We start from the raw sequence: 22,835 nt of genomic DNA on the forward strand, positions 1-22,835 counted from the left end.
ATGCGGACTGGGTGTTGCCAAAGTTTGAGACGAATGCAAAAAAAATTCCCGTTGACCGACTTCTGAGACCTGCTACTAATGATCCCGACAACAATGATAGTCGTGTCATATACCATTGTGTAGATAAATCAATTTAGATTTACGGCATATTAAGTTTAAGTAGGTTTGACAACCGAGAAATCGAAAAGTAACGGGAATTCGGGACTGGGTGTCATTTTTCAAAAAATTTAGTTAAGTACCTTGTGTTATATTAAGGTATATAGGACATTTTTTTTCTGAGACAAGTGCCTGTGTTTATCAATCAAAATTTACTAAAGGTGTCCTTGCATGTTACAATACCATATTCATTAGTCACAAACCAGTGACTACACTTACAAATTGTAATATAGACCAGTTATCTCCGGTTCGATTGCAGTATTGTAATCTACCGTTCCGCTTAATACATTTGATAAAAATAAATGTACATATCTTTTGTTTTTAAAAGTATGACACTGTCGTCTCAAACTTTCATATTTCAGAAGACATATAAGACAGGGGTCTTTGAAGGGGTGGATATAAAAGTAGAAAATTAAACAGTGATAAAATGTAGGAATTCAGGTTTTCAAATATGCTTATTTTGAAAGAAAATTAAAAGGTTGTCAATTTTTATACAGAAAACATGTTTTAGGATGAGGTTACCTCTCAGATATGCAAATTCCTCCTTGTGAGCACATGAGTATCACCCTGGTGACTTCAAAACGTAATTCCGTAATGGCGATCTTCATAGGAATTCATACAGATTTTAATTGATTTTGGTAATCTTTACATTCCTTATTTAAGATAATCAGGTAGAGTGATGAGTTAACTTTTTATTATTTATAGCAGTTATTGTTCTTATGGTCACTTCAAGGGCTTATCATATTAACGATATACCGGTAAAACAAGAAAGAATGGCAAATACGTACATAAGCTTAAAACTTTAAAATCAGGAACTTCAGAAATTGATATCTTGAATTTGACATTTACTAAACCAAAAGTCATAATATTGTTGTTAATCTAAAGATTAAATAATTGTGTGTTTATCGCGAAATCATTAGACAATCTAGTCAAAAGCAACGAAAAACAGTTGTACTGCTTTTCCTCTTCTGAAATTTACAATGAAGCCTTCAACAGGAATCAAATTATTACACCTTATTAACTGTTCAATCGCAGACCAGTTAAGATGGACAGTTCTATATAGCATTTCCCCGTGAGTTTTAGTGATTCAATCATGAGTTTTTGTTGACCGTCCGTTACAAAATATCTCTTCCAAGAAGTCACTATTCAAACTGCATAGTTCGGTTTGTGTTATTACATTTTTCTTCTATTCCAGAATATATAAATGGAGGAAGAAGAAGATTCAAGAAAGATGTCTGCGACATACGTAAGAAGTACCAAGGAAAGCACAGTAGATTTAAGTGACATAACAGAGGAGTTTCTAACATGCCCTATTTGCACCGAGGAGTTCGCGGATCCCCGGATGTTACCGTGCCTGCATTCTTTCTGCCATCATTGCATCTCAGATTACATTGTTGAGAATACACGTGAAGTAAAATCAGCTAAGTCTTTCGCGTGCCCTGTTTGTCAGGCAAACGCTGACGCCGTCAATCCAACGAATTCGGTACAAACATGGGCAGACGACCTTCCTGTAAATAACTTTATTTTTGGCCTGATTGATGCAATTCAGCTACGGACAGGCGAGCGACAGTGTGACCCTTGTAAGAAAATGGATAAATCAAATATTGCTACCATTTGGTGTCATCAGTGTGGCGAGGCAATGTGCGATTCGTGTACGGGACTACATAACAGTATGAAATACTCAACGGGGCATATCACCTCAGATATAGACGAAGTGAAACAAACTCCAGTGAAAACTACTCAATTGAGGTTGCAATGTCCGAAACATGAAGCAAAGTTCTTAGATTATTATTGTTCCGATCATGGGGAGGTATTGTGTACGTCATGTGTGACGTCAAATCATAGAGATTGTAAGAGCGTACAATTTGTGAGTGAAGCTGCTGCCACGCTGAAGCATGATGGGAAATATATCTTGGATAACCTTTCCAAAATCACAGAATGGTCTGTTCGAGTTATGGAAAACAGAAAACAATGTTTAAAGGATATTCAAGGAGCAGCAGATTCGGTGAAAGACCAAATTAAAAGCATCCGAAATAGAGTTAACGCTATTCTTGATGTACAGGAGAAAAAGATGATTGCAGAACTCAAACAACACGAAGTGGAGGAGGCTGAACAGTTCGAAAAAGAAAAGAATCGTTGTAAGGAAATTATAAGCATCACAAGGAATGCGAACGCTCTCTTGAAAAATTCACTCAAACACGGGACTGATACCGACGTCTTGTCTTGCATGGCCAAAATAAAATCAGCAACGCGAAAACACGAAAAAGAGGTCAGAGATCTATGTAAGCGGCTCAATACCGTCCAAATTGAGTTTCGTGAAGACGATTCGATAAATGAAATGCTGGCACGTCTTGCTGAAGAGGTTGGACATTTTTCCGTGTCACGACAGACAGTCAATATTCCTCCTTCGTACCACGTGAGAGCAGATACAATATTTATCACACAGAATGAAGATGATGACGAAGAAGATGATGAGGTTGAGCAAAATATGTCAAAACATTCAACTCCATTTGGTGGCAAAGGGTCGTCTGCAAGCAAAATATCAAAACCCTCACATTCAACTATTAAAGGAGCTAACTCGGCAAGGACAAGTGGGAAAAGTTCTGTTAATTCGAAAAGAAGAGGATCCCAATATCACAATTTTAAAGGTCAAGGACATTCATCAAAACCCTTTTTGTATTCTGTTTCAGCTCGGGGTTCTCCGAAAAAGGGAAAGATATACTCATCTCAGTTACTGCCTATTCCTTCCTCAAGAATGAAAGAAGATAGTGATAGAACTCAGGAAACATCATCTGAAAGTACAAATTGTTCACCTCAGCCAACAGCATATCGTCTCAGCGGGACCACTCGAATAAGTGGAGATATCTCAGCACGTGTAAACTACACACCAATATCACCGGGAAAACTGCCGGCTGTTCGGAAAGGAGCCATTAAACGAGCACTCCCTGATACTACCTTTGTAGCCCGCACACCAAATGACCGTGATAATGCCTGTTTGACGGGGGCCACGTTTTTATCCGATGGAAAAATTGTTCTTGTCGATCAAGTTCATCGAAAGATAAAGCTCTATGACGACATGCAACGATGGGTTTCTGAGAAAGTCTTGTCAGCACGGCCTTATGATATTACTGAAATTGCACCTTTCGAAATAGCAGTCACTATTCCCAAAGAGAAACGTGTTTTAATTTTATATGTGCGCAATCCAGAAATATCTGTTTCGTCAAGTTTTCAGACAGGATCAAAATGCTGGGGAATAAGTTCATCTCAAGGCACTATTGCAGTTTCTTGTTACACCGCTCCACCATGCGTCAAATTGATGACCCGCGACGGCAGAGAAATTAAGACAATTAACGCTGATCACTACGGTCACCAGTTATTTTTCTTTCCCGAATATGTAGCGTTCGATAAAATAGGTGAAACGTTGTACGTTACAGATAGGTATAAAAAGTCCGTTATTTCCGTGACCGTCCGTGGCGAGAAACGATGGGAATTAAAACCACATTCTCTGAAGGCACCACGTGGAATAACTGTACACGGTACACGCGTGTACATCGCTGGGAGTAGATCTCACAATATCTGTGCTATAACGACTATGGGAGAAATGTTGGGTGATGTCATCAAGCAGAACCTGTCGTCACCGCACAAAGTCTGTCTAAACTCACAAGGGGATACAATGCTTGTGACACAGCATGCGGTAACATTGATACCGGTTGAGAAAAACACTGTCAAGCTGTTCAAACTACAAACAGATTGGCGGGAAAACTTTACCGACACCGATTCAAAATTTTCGGATTTAGTTGAATGACTCTAATTTCGAAAACGTATTTATGATATTTGTCATACATTAACTACATACATTTTAGATATTAATTAATTTATACCCGTCTTTCATAACATATTCACATTTCTTAATCAAGCTTTTCAGGGCAATTAATAACGATACATTAATGCGCCCCTTTAATGCCACTGTGGTTTGTTTGTTAAGATCCAAATGTTTCTTTGAAATGACCCTGTAGTTTAAATATATAGAAAGAAAGTTAGCCTTTCCTTTTTTACATTAAGAAATATCATATTGAGATATATTGTAACTGTTGGGTAATTATATTATTTTATTAACCAACTAAGTACATTATTGCCAAAAATGACTGGTTATTAAAAATAACATATTTTCTGTAATGGCCCTATTTTTCTGTAATGGCCTTGGTTTTTTTTTCTGTAATGTCCCAGTTTTTCTGTAATGGCCCTGTTTTTCTGTAATGGCCCTGTTTTTTTCTGTAATGGCCCTGTTTTTCTGTAATGGCCCTGTATTAATGCCCGGTTTGTCTGTATAAAGCACAGTTAGGGTTTTTAATAAAGTTAATAAAATTAAGTTGTAAAGGGTATATTTTTTTTTGTATTTTATTTAATTTAGTAACCAACAATCAACATTAAAGAACCATATATAGGGATCACTGTTCCTTCTGTTTTCAACACATAACTTCTGTCAACTTAATATCTTGGATATTTGGTATATTAACACATACACTTTTATTTAGTTGGTTAATAAATGTATTAAGAAATGAGTGTTTTTATAATGGCTCTGTTATATGTCCTCGGTCAGTAATAATGGCCTCGGATGTCTGTAATGGCCTTCGGCGTTGCCTCGGGCCATTACAGACTTCCTCGACCATTATAACAGACCTTGGACATATAACAGGGCCATTATAAAAACACCCATTCATTAATACTATAGTATTTTCTTATTTTTTTACGTCAAATATTAAATCATTGCTGTATATCAATTATTGTTCATATTATATCATACATATAAAACATGCAAGACAATGGGAATAATTCTGAACGGAAAATATTTTCAATCAGACAATTCTTGTGGTACAGTGTAGCATGTTTCCTTTTAGAACAACGCACAACTTATTGGTGAATCGAAAACAAAAGATCTGTGTATTACAGGAAACCTCTTGCGGCTGCGAATAACAAATACACCAATATCTACTCAGTAACTATAGTTTTGGCATTGGCAGCCGCAAGAGGTTTCCTGTAATACAATATTTTTGGCATTGGCATTGCCAAAAATATAGTTACTGAGTAGATATTGGTGTATTTGTTATTCGCAGCCGCAAGAGGTTTCCTGTATAATACACAGATCTTTTGTATACAAGGTCGTGTTTTTATCTGACTGGTAATGACTTATTTACACTTAATACATTGGATGTTGGATGTAAATGGATTGAAAATTTAGTCTCGGATACATCATTTTTTTTCTTTAATTTGCTTTTGGCTTGCGAGTACTCACAAATCTTAACGTAGTTGTGTTGGGATGTATAGATACGCTGCCACGTCAGGTTTGTGTTTTTTGTTTGATGCTTTCTGCTTTGCAATTATCTGATGAGTTAAGCCCCTTTCAACTACGTGTTTTGTTTGTTCTTATGTTGAATCGTTACACCACTGTCCAAAGTTAGAGGGAATGTTTGATGGCGCCAAACTAGTATAACCCCACCATATTATATATGTGTGCCTATCCCAAGTCAGGATCATATAGTTCAGTGGTTGTCGGTGTCTCCTTATTTTTATACAATTATTTCATGGTATGCAAATATAAGTTCTGGCGTCCATGGATGGTTATTTGATATGTACAAATATAATTTCTGACTTCTTGGGATTTTTTTTTTTTTTTTTTTTTTTTTTTTTTATTGTAATCAATTAATGCATTGTGTACAGACGTCCCAGGATGTACATGTAAACTTTCGGATGTCCCGAGATAATAATTGCATGGAGTACAAATATATGTTATAACTTTCATACACGGATGGTTATTGCTTCAATGGTGCATAAACATAAGTTCTGATGTTATTGCATGGCGTACAAATATAAGTTCCTACATCCCCGGTTTTTATTGAGTGGTGATCAAATATATATATGTTCAACGTCTCAGTATTTTTATTACAATGTGTCCGATGATTTCTGAGGTCATGGGATAGTTATTGAATGGTGTTCTGAACTTCAATATCATATCTGACGCCTTGAGATGGTTATTGCATGGTGTATGAATATAAATTCTAATATTCTGGAATGGTTATTGCATGGTGTAAAACTATCTCAACAAACTGAGGGGACTGCGTTGAATGGAAGGACATTGAACATTCATAATTCGACACACTAGGCTGTGTCAAACTAGCAGTACATATTGGAGCCTATCAACCACAAAAGTGCCCTTTCAAATTAGCAAGCGGATAGTGCAGGCCTAACACGTAATCTCTCGTACAAACGTCTTAGGTAGCCAATACACAGTTAAGTAATAAACTCAAAATAGGAAAATAACGCCTGGACTCAAACCCATTTGTAACTCTGTCGGCTTTAAATCGTATCTTGTTCCCATCCTGAATAGTAACCAGTAGTTGTCGTTTGTTGGTGTGGTTCATAATTGTTTCTCGTTTCTCTTTTTTATATAGATAAGACCGTTGTTTTTCCCGTTTGAATGGTTTTGTAAGTCATTTTGGGACCCTTTATAACTTGCTGTTGGGTGTGAATACCGTACTTTGACCTATAACGGTTTACTTTTACAAATTGTGACTTGGATGGAGAGTTATCTCATTGGCACTCATACCACATCTTATATCTATGAGATACTTTCCGCTAGAAATTGAACTACATCCGATATTTTTTTTTTTTAATCAACTTGTCATAGATGGTGTTCCTTCAATGTATATGTTTGAACTATTTGCCACTGAAAATATAGAAAACGAGTTATCGCAGTCAGCATGGTCAGTGGAAAGACCCAGCTTCCCTTAGTTTATTCTCAAATCCGATATTTTTTTGATTCAACAGTCCCATATGAAATTACAAAACCTACGTAAGGAAACAGTAAGAACTCTGGCAGTATATTTTGATTAACGAGAGAGGAAAGTACATAGTGTATACGTACATAGCAAAAATCATTTTTTTGTGAAATGATGTGCTTTTATTTCGGTGGAAAAACCAGAGTAACTTTATTAAATACGACCAAACTCAATATTTTTTTATATCCTAATACGAAATAATACCATTCAATGCATATCAGATGATGAAATACTAAATATCATAATTAAGTTTTGAAGATGGTGTGACTCTAGCTTACTGTACTTATCATTGATATAGTAAGCTCAATTTCTTTTTAAATATTAATGCTTAAAATACGCTTATGTTCTTTTTGTTTTGTTTCTGTTATTTTAATTATTATGTATCGTTTGTTTTTGTCTTCTCTTTAACTTGCCATTTTAAATAAATGATTTTTTACTTGATGCTTGTCTTAAATCATTTTTTTTTTTTCCTCTTTATGTACATGTTCATCTATTTATTTATTTATTTTTTTGTTTGATTGTTGTATGAACATAATTTATTTTATTTTTCGCAAATTAATCCATTCGCGTAATCGATCGAGAATGGGATTCTTTTGTTTTATTTATGGATTTTACGTAAGAAATCTATAGTATGAAATCATGGCATCAAAATTGAGTTAAAGTAATTAGCCATTTTCTAACGACCTGATTAATTCATTAACCCAGATGTTCGCGTGTCAAAGCGATATTTGACACTCAAATGTTGTGATAAATAATGAACAACTACTAAAAGTTTATTAACTACATTACCTGGCTTTAGCAACATAACATTGTAACAGATATACATTAGAAATTGTCTAGAAATAACAACTTTCCGTTTCCCACGCAGACATAATGGCATTTTTATAAATCTGCATCCCGGCTTGCTCATTAATCGCTGTTTATTTTAATTTCTGGTTTAGTTTACTATTTTCGATATTTTAGTTTGTATAGGCCGCGTTTATGATAAATAGTATGAAAACTTTCCAAAACCATCTTGAATTGTCCAAAAGTTGAATTCAAATGATTATTTTACAAAAAATACAAAAAAGATTAAAAATAAAAAACACAACAAAAAACTATAAAAACGCGAAACGTAAGTTATTAACGTTTTTTGACAATCGTAAAATCTTTCTTGAATTCATAAGTCTTAAATTAAAACAACGAAGTCCGAGTTTGTCCGCCGTTGATTAAAAGACAAGACTTAAATATACAATTTCTCTCATTAATGAACTTCACATTTCGGTTGATTCTAGCTTATATTTTTTTAATCAAAGCAATGAAACTATAATGGAAGTGAGGCATAGTGTGTGAACTTTTCAATTAGGTACAGAAAAGTGGAATATAAAAATTAAAATTGTATGACAGACTATTAATGTAATGAGGACTAAAATCCACATAGTTCAGTACTTCTTTACACGATGCTTAAAAGTCTCGCGTGACCAAAGTCGAGATTATAAAATTGATCTGAGATATAAGGCATTCCTTATCATTTATGATCTAAAACCTCCATTAAAAAGTACTAACATACTTACAATAAATTCTAATAGTTATTGATTGGTACATTTTTGGAGCAAGAGTAGGCTACCCGTGAAAAATCATAAATAATTAAAAGAACTATTTGTCACACCAACATTGTTTCTAAGGGACAAATATGAACAGTTTATATAGAAATGGACATTGGACAGAGTAGATGTTGGTTTGGTGTGGATTTTCTAGTATAATGGAAAATCATTTCACTAAATATTAGAATACGTCGGTTAAACAACGAAAATGGATTTAGACATTTCAGTGATATCATCAACGTTTATAAAACCTCAAATGTTGAAATAAGACTGAAGTCGGTTATAACAATGAGTTCTGTAATTGATTTTCACACGGAAAAAAGAATAAAATACGGTCGGAATTCTATGTGTGTAAGAGGTGCGGCATTTTCAGGAACAAGAACACCAACAAAATCTAATACAAAATCAGAAGAATTTGACGAAAACTTGGTAAGCAGAAGTGTTTCTTTTACTAAATCTCGTAGCAAAACAATAGATAACAACGAAAACTCAAACAGAGAAAGCGAAGACTTGCGGGTATGTAAAAGTGGGAAAATACCAGATTCTCTTGCAGCGAGGCGCAAGAAATTAAAAAGGTCGAAAAGTGACGCTTTTTTAAAAATCAATAAAAACCTTACCGCACTCAAGACTTCGTGTTCAAATGACGAACATGTAAAAGACATCGAAGACGAAAGATCTGCAAGTGCTTTAAAAAGGAGAGAATCCTATACAAGAAGAGAAATTTTGAGTGACCAATGTGCAGTGGACAGTATAAAACCCCTTAGCAAATTTAAACTGGACGTTAAAATTGGAGTTCGGGACAATCATTACAATCAATGGGCGCGTTCTAAAAGGTCAGTGTCACTTTCAGTTAATTCAAATGTTAATCGTAATGAGCAGACCAATCAATCCTCCCCTCCGAACACACCCAAACTACAGGATAAACAACGACGAATATTAGCAGTTCCGCGCAAAAGTGACGTTGCACGAAATACTACGGGAATATTAAACTTCGACAATTTCGACGTAATATTTCAAAATATTCCTGTGAACGGAAATCTACGCATTTCACAAAAAAAGAAGGCAAGTCTAGGAAATTCTCTTGATTTAAAGAAAACAGAAACAAGTAACGTGACCAACTTGCTTCAGGTTGAAGGAGCACGAAGTAAAAGCGATAAAGATGACAGCCGTTACGAAATGATACCAATACCCAAAATTTCAGTAGGAAATGTTCTGGAGTATACAGTTTGCAAAAAGAAATTCGAGAAAAGCGGAAAATTATATGAACCATGCGAACATTGTAAAGCGACAGCTTCAAATACAGACGATCATTTGAATACTAAAAATGGATGCTTGAATAAATCAACAGAGATTGACGCTGTTTTAGAAGCTAACTCCTCATATTTAAAGGTACCTCAAAGTGGGGAGCTTGTTAAACATTCACATGGTGTTGACGTAAATACTGTATATAAAGACCAACCTATAGAGATAAAAACCCTGGACATTGGATTAGAACATAAAGTCTGCAGTACACCTCGTCCTAAATGTTTGCCGATACCAGATGAAGATAAAATAAAGAGTAAAGTTTTTGTCATAACAAACGACATGAATCGATTTTCAAAAAACGTAGAGAGTTTAAAAGATCAGAAGATTATCACGGGTCATACTTCTGTGATGAATCAACTAGCTATAACCGAAGAAAAACGCGTTGTAACACCGATAGACGAAAACGCTTTAATGCCGAGAGGGAAAGACGTAGTAACGCCTAGAGTAAAAGAAATAGTAACGCCTAGAAGCAAGGACGTGCACGTGGTAACGCCGAGAGTCAAAGACGAAAGACCAGTAAAAATCCCACTGACATTGGCAAAGAAGACTCCTAATCTGGGAACAATAAATATAGAAAACAATTTTGCTCAGATGAGGATAGAACAACATTTAAATAATCTAAGAATTAGAACCGAGTCTCAAATGTCTGCCAGAAATACCCCCGTGAGAGAACACGTCATTTCGCCAAGAGAAGGGGGTATAAGAGGTCGCAACGAAAAGTGTCATAAACAGGCCAACATCTCATTAAATGATCAAGCAGACTTTAGCTCGGGAGCCTCACTCGGACGTATAAGTGTTAAAATACAATGTAGTGCTAAAAACATGAATAAACTGAGAAATGCTAATAAAATTAGTGCATTTATTCCTCTGCGTGGGATGTCGATAGAGAGGAAAATATGGAACTTACATAATTTATGAATGCAATGTTATATTAGTTTACATACCAAATTTAAAATTATCATTAATATGTTGTGTTTTATTTAATTTGCAGTTTCTTTGAACAGTATGAAGGCTGAACACAAATATTTATTTTAATTTTCTCTGGCAACCAAATATCTCTAAAGAGATTGGGGTTACGGGATAGCGAAAAGTGGACAAACCAAAAAAGTTAGACAAAAATTGGTAAACAATTTATAACAAGTGAATAATTGACTACTAAATCATAATTAGAAGAAAAAAAATTTAAACGCAGAAAAGAGTTATTTAAATGGCACAAATTCTAGAATACAGAACTGAGCACCGCCCACTCTAGACCCTGTCGTGAAACAAGATACCAGAATTGCACTATTTTTCTTTTTCATTAAAATCAAAACCTGATTTAATAAATCTCCGTTTGTTATTGCGTTGTAATACAACATTAAGGAAATGTGGTATGATTGCCAAGGAGACACCTATCCATCAAAGGTAGACAACCGTACGTCCAATCTAATTAAAATATTGATCTCTGATTACGTTCTGCTACATATGAGCCATTCTAATTTTTATTAGATTGCCGTACGGCTTTCAATAATGAGAAAACCCCATACCGTATGGTCGGTTATAAAAGGCCCTATATGAAAAAAATATGAAACAGTTCAATTGGGAAAACTAACGGCCTAAATTATAACAAAACAACTTACGAAAAACTAAAAGGACAGACATGAACCAACGAGCACCATTGCATAAACTACAGGCTCCTGACAAAAACAATGTAAACATGACTGTACGTGGACGCTCAAGGCTCAGTCCAGCGGCTAAGTCTAATATTTTGGCACAATTGATCATTTTATGGTAAAAACATGAAACTTTGCACATTGTTAAATATGATGATAATAAACATTTTGGGATATGGAGCCATCTGAAAAAAATCCTTAATGGCCGCCAAATTTCAAATTGGCCGCCATTTGTTAATAGGCCATGTCCTATATGTTGGTTTGATTGGGTTGTTACAATACAATATATTAAAGAAAAATTATATATAGTATAGTAACAATAAAAATCAGTTTGAAAATGCTTAACTCATACAATGAATACAAATAGAAATACATCTACCAAAACCTAGAGAGGACGTGGACGCGTACTTATGTATACATCGATCTTAAAAACAAAGACACCAAGTACAGATCTGAGATAACTCGCAGTTACTGACAGCTAGTTCAAAGTCAATAACAACTAATAAAAAAACATGTATCTAAGAATCTGAATTAAACTATCAATCAGTACTCATCCATAAATGTGATTTGCGAAAAATGTACCAAAAAATTGGCATCTTAAGATAAGTAGAAATTGTTTTTGTCTAGACAAGTACATCATCCGCATTCGGGTGCATGATAATAATTTTGTTGTAAGGTATACAGTAATTGAATACGGAAATATTGTTTTACAAAATAAACATTTTTTTGTTGTTCATAGTACAAAGCTGGTATATATCAAAAATAGAGAGACGAGATATAACACCAAATAAGTAACTAAATACATTCCAGGAGTCGGTTTCACAAAAACAAACTTACGACTAAGATTGATCGTAAGTTATGAACAATGCAGACATGACTTGTGCAATGCCAAAAATAAAAGTATCGACAGGCAGTAGGATATTTAAGAGTTAACCTTTTGATAAATAAGTATTATGTAATACATGATAGATAAATAGAGTAATTTCTATATAGAAAATGAACGTGGATGTGTATTTATACATTCCCCAACCCCCCCCCCCCCCCCCCCCCCAAAAAAAAAAAACGTTCGAAAAGAATACAAATTTAATTATGTTTGAATTTGCTGATGACAAAAATCGATGTTAGTGCCAATTTGAACTATATTCAAAGATCTAATTACAACATTAGTAAGCAAACATTTAGTAATACGTTTTTAAAGGTTCGACTTGATGAGTTCACACGGATGACATAGATATCTTCCGATGAAAACTTTTAGAAAAAGGTCCATCAACTTTCTGCTCAGACACTGGTGACGTTTTACAGAGTCTGAGTAGAAGCTGTAAGCTCTTTAATACCGAATGAGTTGGGAAATGTATATCTTCTAACGGAAAGGATTGTGCTTGATATTCATATGATAAAGACTCACTCTTTTAATCAGTTTATTTGAGGTCTGGAGCTGGCATGTCAGTAACTTCTAGTAGTCCTTTGTTAACTTATGTATCCGTGTCATTTTATTTAGTTTCTTTTGTTTCCTACTCTGACATTGGACTCCGATATATTTTAAAGCGAGTTTTACTGTGCGTATTGCTATGTGTTTGTATTTTTAACATTAGCTAGAGGTATTGTGGAGGGTTGAGATATATAAAAAAAACGGTTCATTCAACCTATGCCAACATTTTGAAATTTAGGTATAAAATTGTGTAAAAAATTTTGGCGTAGGTTGAATAATTTGTTACAGATTAAGTGTTATAAAACATGAATTAATTAGGGGCAAATCAATCTACAACCAGTTTAAACCTAGCGTTGAAGTATACTCAATATGCAATTCCTTTTACAAGTACTAGTGAAAACGTAGGTAATTGTGTGTGTTGAGGATCTCAATTTCATAAAAGAATCAGTTTTAAATTAATATAATGAAATAATAAGTGAAAAAAGGATTTTATGAATGTTTAATTAAGGAACAATCATCTAGTCATATCAAACATCTATCAGTGTAATTCTCGGGAATTATATAAACTTTCTTAAGCTATACTGGATTTGTACCAAACTTGGACAGAAGCTTGTTTATGATCATAAGATAGATAGTATCCTGAAGTACGGATTTTTTATATTAATTTTGCAAAATATCTTATTATTAACTATTTAATATCAAATCGAATGATGGAGTTCCAAATTAGAGACACAAAATGTAACCATAAATCTCACATCTCAATATAATGAATAAAAACAAACACGGAGTACTTGAATTTTCTAAATTAAAACATAGAAAATATTTCTTAATAATAATTTAAGATATATTCCAACTCAATTTTGCTAGTATCAAGTGTTCTTTTTTTTACTATTCTTTTCACAATGCTTAAATATACTGACTGTATTTTACCTTTTATCAATTAATAATTGTTATAACATCACCTTTTGTATTTTGTTTGTAGACATATGTTGAATATATTTTTTTTATCAAATGTTGGCATAGGTTAAAGACACAAAAAAACAAACATATTTAACCCCGCCGCCATGTATCACCTGTCCCAAGTCAGGAGCCTCTGGACTTTGTTAGTTTTGTATGATTTTCAATTTTAGTTTTTTTTGGGGTATATTTTAGAGTTCATTATGACATCCATTATCACTGAACTAGTGCATATGTTTGCTTAGGGTCCAGTTGAAGCACGCATCCGGGTGTGGGGTTTTCTCGTTGTATTAAAAACCCATTGGTGGCCTTCGACTGTTGTCTGCTCTTTGGTCGGATGGTTTTCTCTTTGACACATCCCCCATTTCCATTCGTAATTTTATCTCAAATGCAGGTGTACTCATTCTGACAAATTTAGAAAACAAAGAAACAATATTTTATTGGTAGATGCCAATGCTGACCGTAACCCACCTCTTTTATATTAGCCGAGTCCATGTAAAAAAGGTACAAACACGAAAAAATACCAAAATTATAAGTTACACTTTTCTTGAAACACTAAAACGTGTCCATAATTATTTATTTGTGTTCTTCAAATGATTTTAAATATGATTTTGAAATTTCATATTCATTTGTCAATATGTAAAAGTCTAATTGTCTTAAACTGGCTTTTGGATAGCACTGGCGATAAAATAAGGCTCTCGCTTACAAAGCAATTTGTGTATAAAATAAATGGTTTCGTACATGATTTAATCTCGGCGTAGAATAATTAGAACAAATCAGATTCTTTTTTAAATGACGAATTCGGGTCAGATTTGATCATGATATGTCAAATGCTTTAAAAAGTAGAAACCATTGTTTTACGCCGATAAAAACGTTTTTCAAAATTGACCTTTAACAATGTGTCCTGTAAAATTTATCAAAAACACATTTAGTCCTTTTTTTCATCGCTTCGCTCATATGATGAAACAAAAAAGAAAATATTGTTTTTGTTGATTCTCGAAATGCCCTCTTTATGTAGTTTTAAATTTAGAATCTTCAACAGTTTTATCAAGTGAAGAAACATGTACTTCTAATTTTTGTTTTCTTAGTTTGAATATTGGTTCATACGAATTAAGAAGTTGACGTAAATGCAAAGCATTATATGTTGATAAATATATAAACAACAAATATTTATAAATATATATATATATATATATTTATATCAACACAACAAGTACTGAAACACAAATGTTTAATTGCGTAGATTTTAATCTTGATCTTCTTATTTTTTAAGTACTTGTAATGTCTGACGCACATACAGGTAGGGCCAGTCTAGAAATCGATGAGATTACTCCAATAACTGTTACATTCAAAAGGTGTTGCTTGTCATATATATATACTGATCTATATCCTATTAAAAAGCTTAATTTCGAAAGCAAGACTAATTGTGATTAACAATATTTGACAACAAGTGGTCATAGAGTAGACTTAGTATCACCAATGTACCGTATGACACTTCAGAGTTTGACTATAGAACCAAGACAGTAATCCACAGAGTATACGACTGTCCCTGTAAACTTAACACAGTCAAATCCACAGTTTGTAAACCAGTCCTTGTGCACTCATTCACCTCTATTTGTCTGTTTTATTTTTCAAAATCAATATTGACTGTTGACTGAATACGTGATTAGAAACAACTTGTATGTTTAAGATGGCTTTTCTCTACATTTCAGACAAATGTCGTAACATTATGCGCTCATATAATTTGTTGGAACTTTCGAAATTTTTATCAATTTGATCTATTTGATACAGCTTAAATCGAAATGTATTCGTTACTTTTTAACAAAACTATTTATCCGACTCAGTCATGAATATAAATGTATGATGGCAATAAGAAGGGACACAATCTTGGTAGTTTATAATGTTCCTATATTGCCTGATTATTGTGAATATACTATAGTCCACCAGAGTGGTATTCCTCAAATTGGCATTGTTTTGGAACGCCTAAGTGACAAGCAAGTACTGGTCGATTTTACGGAACCTGCAGTTATTGGTGGAAACAGTCTGCTTGTTTGCAGTGACGCATAACTAGGTGCTTGTGGTCTTGTATTTTGCGCTGGAAGATTTGCTATGAATTTTTTGAACTTACGACTAGAGTTGTTTGTCCTTTTCATTGCATTTCCCCCTGGCGCTGTTTTGGCGGAAGTTGTTAGGTTTCTAACAAAGTCTTCCGGATCATCTGTTAGGATGGCTTTCATTTTAAATCTCAATAAAGTGTTTTTGCCGGAAATATTCGATTTTATTTTTTTCAAAATGTTCCTAGTTACGAGAACCTCATGTCTATCTTTTTGTGTTCTAATATATTTATCATATTTTGTTGAATTTTCAAGAGGCCATAGCTCTTTGACTTCTTCTACAACCACTTCCGGTTCTTCTTCGACCTTCTCGTCGTTAAACTTTAAACGTGAATATTTGACAGTTGATGAAATTGGCATTAACACCCCTGTTGGTATGAATACAGACTTTTTACGCTCAGATTCATCCAACGCGTTTTGAACATTTTTAACTCGCCCCTGAGAATTGCTGACATGGGGTAATTTTACGCCATCTTTATTTCCATCAACTTCATCTTCTTTTTTTTCGTCGTCATCTTCATTCTCAGATTCGTGGTTTTTGGTATAATTGATTTTGACAATTGAAACTGGTGGTTTTTCGTTTGTGTCTTCAAGAGCTTTAGTTATGACTTCATCATACGCATGCATTGTCTCATTAGTGGCCTTGTGTTTTCCAAAAACTGTAGAAAAGCGTTGTGTGATAGTTCTTTTCTTTGCTTCAAACGAACTTATTTCTGTTAATGCGGCTGATCTGTACTGGTTTACTTTTTTCTCCATTGTCTTTCTATGAAATTCGTTACTTCTGAATATGGTCTCACCAGTTCTACTTTTCGATACGCTAAGTGCTCCTTTCATGACTTTCGTTATTTCTAAAGTCTTCCTTTTATCATGAGAATCGCCTATGGAGTATAACCCCGAAACTTGCTTCTCCATGTTCATGTCTAATAAAAAATAGATATGCAGGGATTAGTCGAAATACATAAAGTTACTCGGAGACAAGATAATTTGTTTACCTCCCCTTTTTAAAAAAAAACCCGTATTTCATTTCTTTCTTTAAATTTCAGTTATGTTCGTGTTTTTTGTGTGTGTTGAACCGTTACAATATCTACTGGAAAAACATGTGCTTGATATCTATATTGGCAGACATCTTATCGTTCAGGTATTTCACATCCAATCTTTTATGGTAATATTCTTTACAAAGCACAAAAATGTCAGTATTCACCTCAAAAGCTTACAAAACCTTTAAACAGACTTATTAAGAAGGGATATAGTTACAATACTGTTGTCAGGTCATTAAAGATTGCATATTTTGGCCTTAATATTGATTCACTTATAGGGTCTTTGCATTGGAACTAAACACATTTATTTAAAAAAAATAGTTGTTGGCATGACACGGGTTATGTTCTTCTCATATATTTTATGATAGTATGATACTAAACCCCTAACGGGAGGGATTGTGCCTGATATTCATATGATGAAGAAATAATCTTTCAATCAGTTTAATTGAGGTCTGGAGCTGGCATGTCAGTTAACTGCTAGTATCGTTGTTATTTATGTATTATTGTCATTTTATTTATTTTCTTTTGTTACATCTTCTGACATCGGACTCGGACTTCTCTTGAACTGTTTTTTAATGTGCGTATTGTTATGCGTTTACTTTTCTACATTGTCTAGAGGTATAGGGGAGTGTTGAGATCTCATAAACATGTTTAACCCCGCCCCAATGTTGCGCCTGTCCCAAGTCAGGAGCCTCTGGCCTTTGTTAGTCTTGTATGATTTTTAATTTTAGTTTCTTGTGTATAATTCGGAGTTTAGTATCACGTACATTATCACTGTACTAGTATACATATTTTTAAGGGGCCAGCTGAAGGACGCCTACGGGTTCGGGAGTTTCTCGCTACATTGAATTCGGCTGTTGGCTGCTCTATGGTCGGGTTGTTGTCGCTTTGACACATTCCCCATTTCCTTTCTCAATTTTAAGTGATAGTTAACTGATAGTGGCCACTTATAGTATATTCGTTTCACAAAAATAATTACATTTACATGTAATCGAATTTGAAGAAGAAAAAAAGAAAACGAGTTTTTGAGAGAAAAAAGAGGGAAATTGACGTATGTGCGGAATGTTAAAAAATTGCAGAAAGCAATAAACCAGGAAATATTTGAAGTTTAAAACATATATAAAAATTAATATACTTTGAATTCATTCCAATGTAACGAAAATATGCACGACAATTTGTTTTTACTCCTTTATTATGTGATTTTATTTGGTAAAATATTAACCTTCGTTCTATTTCAATCAATATAAAATATTTATTTTCAGTTCTTTGAAACCAGACCTGATTATTCATTTTTGAAATACTCCTCCCTAGAATATCTCGATCTCCCCTTACTTGTCTAGTATTTATATTTCAGGCATCACAGTTACTATTTTGGAGCAATATTTTATGACTAAACGAGTATATATTCTTTTCGAAAGAGAGATGAATACGAAGTAAGACTGACTTCCGGTATCTGTGACCAACAGCACATTTTGACCTACAAGACTTCTCAGGTTAAAGTCGTAAACAGGAAACAAAAATGTTAAAAGTATGTCTTGAAATGTAGAAAAAATGCTTAACAGAAAAATAAGTATTTGTGTAAAATTTGGTACCTGAAAGTACTTATCAGAATACAAACCCGAAAAGGTAGGAAAGTAAAATGAAGATTTTGTAAAATGAGATCGAATTATAAATGTGGTCTAAGATTCCTATTTCGGTGTGCACAACATGACATTTCTAAACGTTGTTTGGCTTAAAGGGTAACCACGTCAGATTGATATAAGAACATTTCTATACAACAAATGCGACAAAAAGAAGAAAAAAAAAAAAAAAACAAAAAAAAAAAACGCCTGATGATACGTTGTATTATAATTTAAAGAAACAACTAACTATTTCTATATTTTAAAAGCAATTGATAAAACGAAACAAAATTGAAATAGATCCCATTCAAAAAAACAACATTATCATACATTTACACTGGTGTATTCTTATGTAGCTATAGCAACGCTGCCAATACTCATTTAAAATACTTTTTTAATTAAGTTAATTTAATAACTGTCGATACACACATCCATTAATATTATCTTACCCGTTTTTTCAGTTCACCGTATCCAGCTTAAATTTTCTAGACTTGACCCGAGCTACCCATTTTTCTGTTTAGTTAGGGAACATAACCACCGATTTAATCAGGATAGCAAATCTTTTAATATGTAAACTATTGTATTAAGAGGTCAGGTTATTGTTTAAAATCTTGTGAACATTAACAACTTTCAAACTTAATCTATTGGCTATAATCATTGATGTATTAACATGCCAGATTAAGATTTTCTATATCTTAGAGAAAATCTCAGAAACAAACCATAATGAAATTCCGAAGTTTTAATAATTATTTCATTTTCTCATACCCATTTTTTTTGTCTAAATAAATGTTCCATTAGATAATTTAAGGAAAAGTGTGGACTCTGTGGAATACGGTCTGAAATTGTATTTTTAATTTTATATATTGAATCATTAACCACAAAAACAAAATAAATTGATACTTTAGTTCGAGATACCATATGATTTGGAACTATCTTGAAGAAGCTGCAACGGTACTGTTTGAATCTTTTAATTTCAGTGGTTGTTGTACTTAATATCAATATTACAATCAATATAAGGGTTGAGAACATGTGTATCTGCGTCACATTCTTTATCTTCCTGTCCCAGATCGGGAGCCTATAATTTAGTGGTTTTTTTTAGGTTGGTGTCTGTCATACTAGTATTTGACTTCAACTGTTATCTATCAATTAATACTTTAGCTGTGTTTTGGCAAAACATTTTGGAATTTTGTTACTGCAATGCTTTTCAACTTCGTACCTTTTTATGGCTTTATTAGTATAGTGATTCGAGCGTCACTAGTGAGTCTTTTGTAAACAAAACGCGCATCTGGCGTACGAAATGAGAAGTCTTGTATTTACGATGAATTTTATTATTACATGAAAAGATGCATTTAATACCAAACTAGGTTATATTTCACATGTGTGTCTTATTTCAGACTAGTCACCAAGCAACATTGTGAAAAATTAAAGAAATAAATGTATGCAGAAAATTTTAGTCTATTTATTTTTTGTCATTAAAATTAACAAAGTCAATGATAAGTAATGGAGGCTGATTTTTAGTAGTTACTGTTAACTTTGAATATTTGATGACATGGTATAAAGACTCTTGTATGTTGTGACAGCATGTTAACCTCAAAATCCTATTTCTATTTTATAAAAATAAGAGATGTGGTACAATAATATATTGTCAATGATACAACCATCCAATAAGCGGATATTATCAAATATCAAAAAGAAGATATGTGGTATGATTGCCAATGAGACAACCGGTGTCAACAAGAGACCAAAATGACACTGACATTAACAACTATAGGTCACCGTACGGCCTTCAACAATGAGCAAAGCCCATACCGCATAGTCATCTATAAAAGGCCCGATATAACAATGTAAAACAATTAAAACAAGAAAACCAACGGCCTTATTTATACAAAAAAATTAACGGAAAACAAATATCTAACACATAAACCAACGACAACCACTAAATTACAGGCCCCTGTGTATGTATAGGTCACTGTATTGACTTCAACCATGAGGAAACACCATACTTTTAAGCTGGCTGTAAAAGACACGCATGAATATATGAAACATATCAAACGAGAAAACTATAACGGCTTAATTTATATCAATTTAAAAAAATGACAAAATGTGAATTTGTTCTCTTGATAGATATTTCAAAACCATATGTACCACGTCATCCATGTTCATAAAACAAAGGTTTATATCTAACTTAGGATTTTATCGGACGTAAACAATTAACTGTTTGTTCTTTATTAGTCTAATTTGATATTTTAGTCTTACACAAAGGATTTTTTCTTATCGGCTTTCATTGGTTTTGAACTTGCTTTGTGTAATTGCGAGTACTCCCAGATCTGTAATTTTTATCTTTGTTGATGTTTGTTTGTGTTTTGAGCTTGCTTTTTGTAATTGAGAATACTCCCATATATCTGAATTATTGTTATTTTTTTTTATCTTTGTTGATGTTGGTATGTACTTTGAACTTGCTTAGATGACTTGCGAGTACTCCCAGATCTGATCTTTTTGTCTTTGTTGGTGTTTGTTTGTGTTTTGACCTTGCTATGTGTAATTGTGAGTACTCTCAGATCTTCAATTTTTGTCTTTGTTGATGTTTGAATGTGCTTTGAACTTGCTGTGTATAATTGCGAGTACTCCCAGATCTGTACTTTTTTTCTTTGTTGATGTTTGTAAGTATTTTCAACTTGATTTGTATAATTGCGAGTACTGTCAGATCTGTTATGTTTGTCTTTGTTTTGAACTTGCTTTGTTTAATTGCGAGTACTCTTAGATCTGTACCTTTCTCTTTGTTGATGTTTGTAAGTATTTTCAACTTGATTTGTATAATTGCGAGTACTCTCAGATCTGTAATGTTTGTCTTTGTTGATGATTGTATGAGTTTTGAACTTGCTGTGTGTTATTGCGAGTACTCTAATATCTGTACCTTTCTCTTTGTTGATGTTTGTATGTGCTTTGAACTTACTTTTTGTAATTGCGATTACTCTCAGATCTGCATTCGGGATGAGCACGAAGTTATCAAAAGACCACTTATAATGCGGATTTTGTGCTTTTGACTTGCTTTGTGTAATTGCGAGTATTCCCAGATCTCTTTTTTTTTGTCTTTCTTGATATGTAATTTGAACTGGCTTAGAGTAATTGGGAGTGCTCTCAGGGTTGCAATTTTGTTCTTTGTTGATGTTTGTGTTTTCAACTTGATTTGTATAATTGCGAGTACTGTCAGATCTGTAATGTTTGTTCTTTGTTGATGTTTGTATGAGTTTTGAACTTGCTGTGTGTTATTGCGAGTACTCTTAGATCTGTACCTTTTTCTTTGTTGATGTTTGTATGTGCTTTGAACTTACTTTTTGTAATTGTGATTACTCTCAGATCTGCATTCGGGGTGAGCACGAAGTTATCAAAAGACCACTTATAATGCGGATTTTAGGGGAAGTGATACATATGGTTAATATACTTTAAAATTAATTATAGAAAGTATATGAAATTTCAAATATCCTGAGACTTAAAAAATATTCACACCTATTTGCTATTAAAACTAAAACTGTGTGTGTAGCATTATTCCTATTAACATATAGACTCTGATCCTGAAAGTTAATGCTATGATACTCTTGGAGGTACATCTTTAATCATAGATTATCAATAAAATGATCTATAAATGTTTGCATTTGCATTATAATTATTATTCTTGTCTTTTTCTATGATTTCTATTATTTGAAATGTCCTCTGCTGGGTCTAGAAACAGGAATAGAGATATCTGAATTTGTATAAGGAGTGATAACAAGAAAAATACAGGAACCCGAACAATCAGCTGTTAGGTTATTGCTTTTCATATGCAATTTTTAAATACCTCAAGGATAGGCATCAGATATTGCCAGTCAGACATATTTCATATCATAATGATTTCTGGTTACTAAATGTCCAGTGGCAAATATTGCATTCATGTTAAGGAAGGTAACAATAAATACGATAGTTATTAACCCCTCAATGGCTTTTGTGGCACACTCTACACGAGACATTGTTCTGACCAGAAGTGGCTTCATACTTGTATATTCCTGTCAAGTCAAACAGATGCCTCACTTTGGCAAGGGGTTACTGACAATCTTAGAAGTTCTATTCCCAACTTACATAGTTGATATACGTATTCAACATTTTAAAGAAC

At 33.5% G+C, this 22,835-nt stretch overlaps 2 protein-coding genes across 4 annotated transcripts; one reads left to right on the forward strand and one right to left on the reverse strand.

The window, feature by feature from the left end:
- Positions 1-549: 549 nt before the first annotated feature.
- LOC143076072 (uncharacterized) lies at positions 550-4,942 on the forward strand. Of its 3 annotated transcripts, none has more exons than XM_076251706.1 (2): positions 550-585; positions 1,352-4,942. In XM_076251706.1, exon 2 carries the CDS (start codon positions 1,361-1,363, stop codon positions 3,959-3,961), a length of 2,601 nt encoding a protein of 866 aa, XP_076107821.1. In that variant the 5' UTR covers positions 550-585; positions 1,352-1,360; the 3' UTR covers positions 3,962-4,942. The 3 variants fall into 3 exon arrangements, with proteins under 3 accessions (XP_076107821.1, XP_076107820.1, XP_076107819.1); XM_076251705.1 differs by lacking the exon at positions 550-585 and adding an exon at positions 656-794; XM_076251704.1 differs by lacking the exon at positions 550-585 and adding an exon at positions 705-827.
- A 10,193-nt stretch (positions 4,943-15,135) lies between these two features.
- On the reverse strand, positions 15,136-19,227 carry LOC143074612 (uncharacterized). Its single transcript, XM_076249987.1, has 2 exons — positions 19,138-19,227; positions 15,136-16,952 (listed from the first exon to the last, which is right to left on the reverse strand). The coding sequence occupies exon 2, from the start codon at positions 16,948-16,950 to the stop codon at positions 15,877-15,879; it is 1,074 nt and encodes a 357-aa protein (XP_076106102.1). The 5' UTR covers positions 16,951-16,952; positions 19,138-19,227; the 3' UTR covers positions 15,136-15,876.
- Between the last annotated feature and the right edge of the window lie 3,608 nt (positions 19,228-22,835).

Source organism: Mytilus galloprovincialis, chromosome 5 (genome assembly GCF_965363235.1).
Source record: "Mytilus galloprovincialis chromosome 5, xbMytGall1.hap1.1, whole genome shotgun sequence".
Classification (NCBI taxonomy): domain Eukaryota; kingdom Metazoa; phylum Mollusca; class Bivalvia; order Mytilida; family Mytilidae; genus Mytilus; species Mytilus galloprovincialis.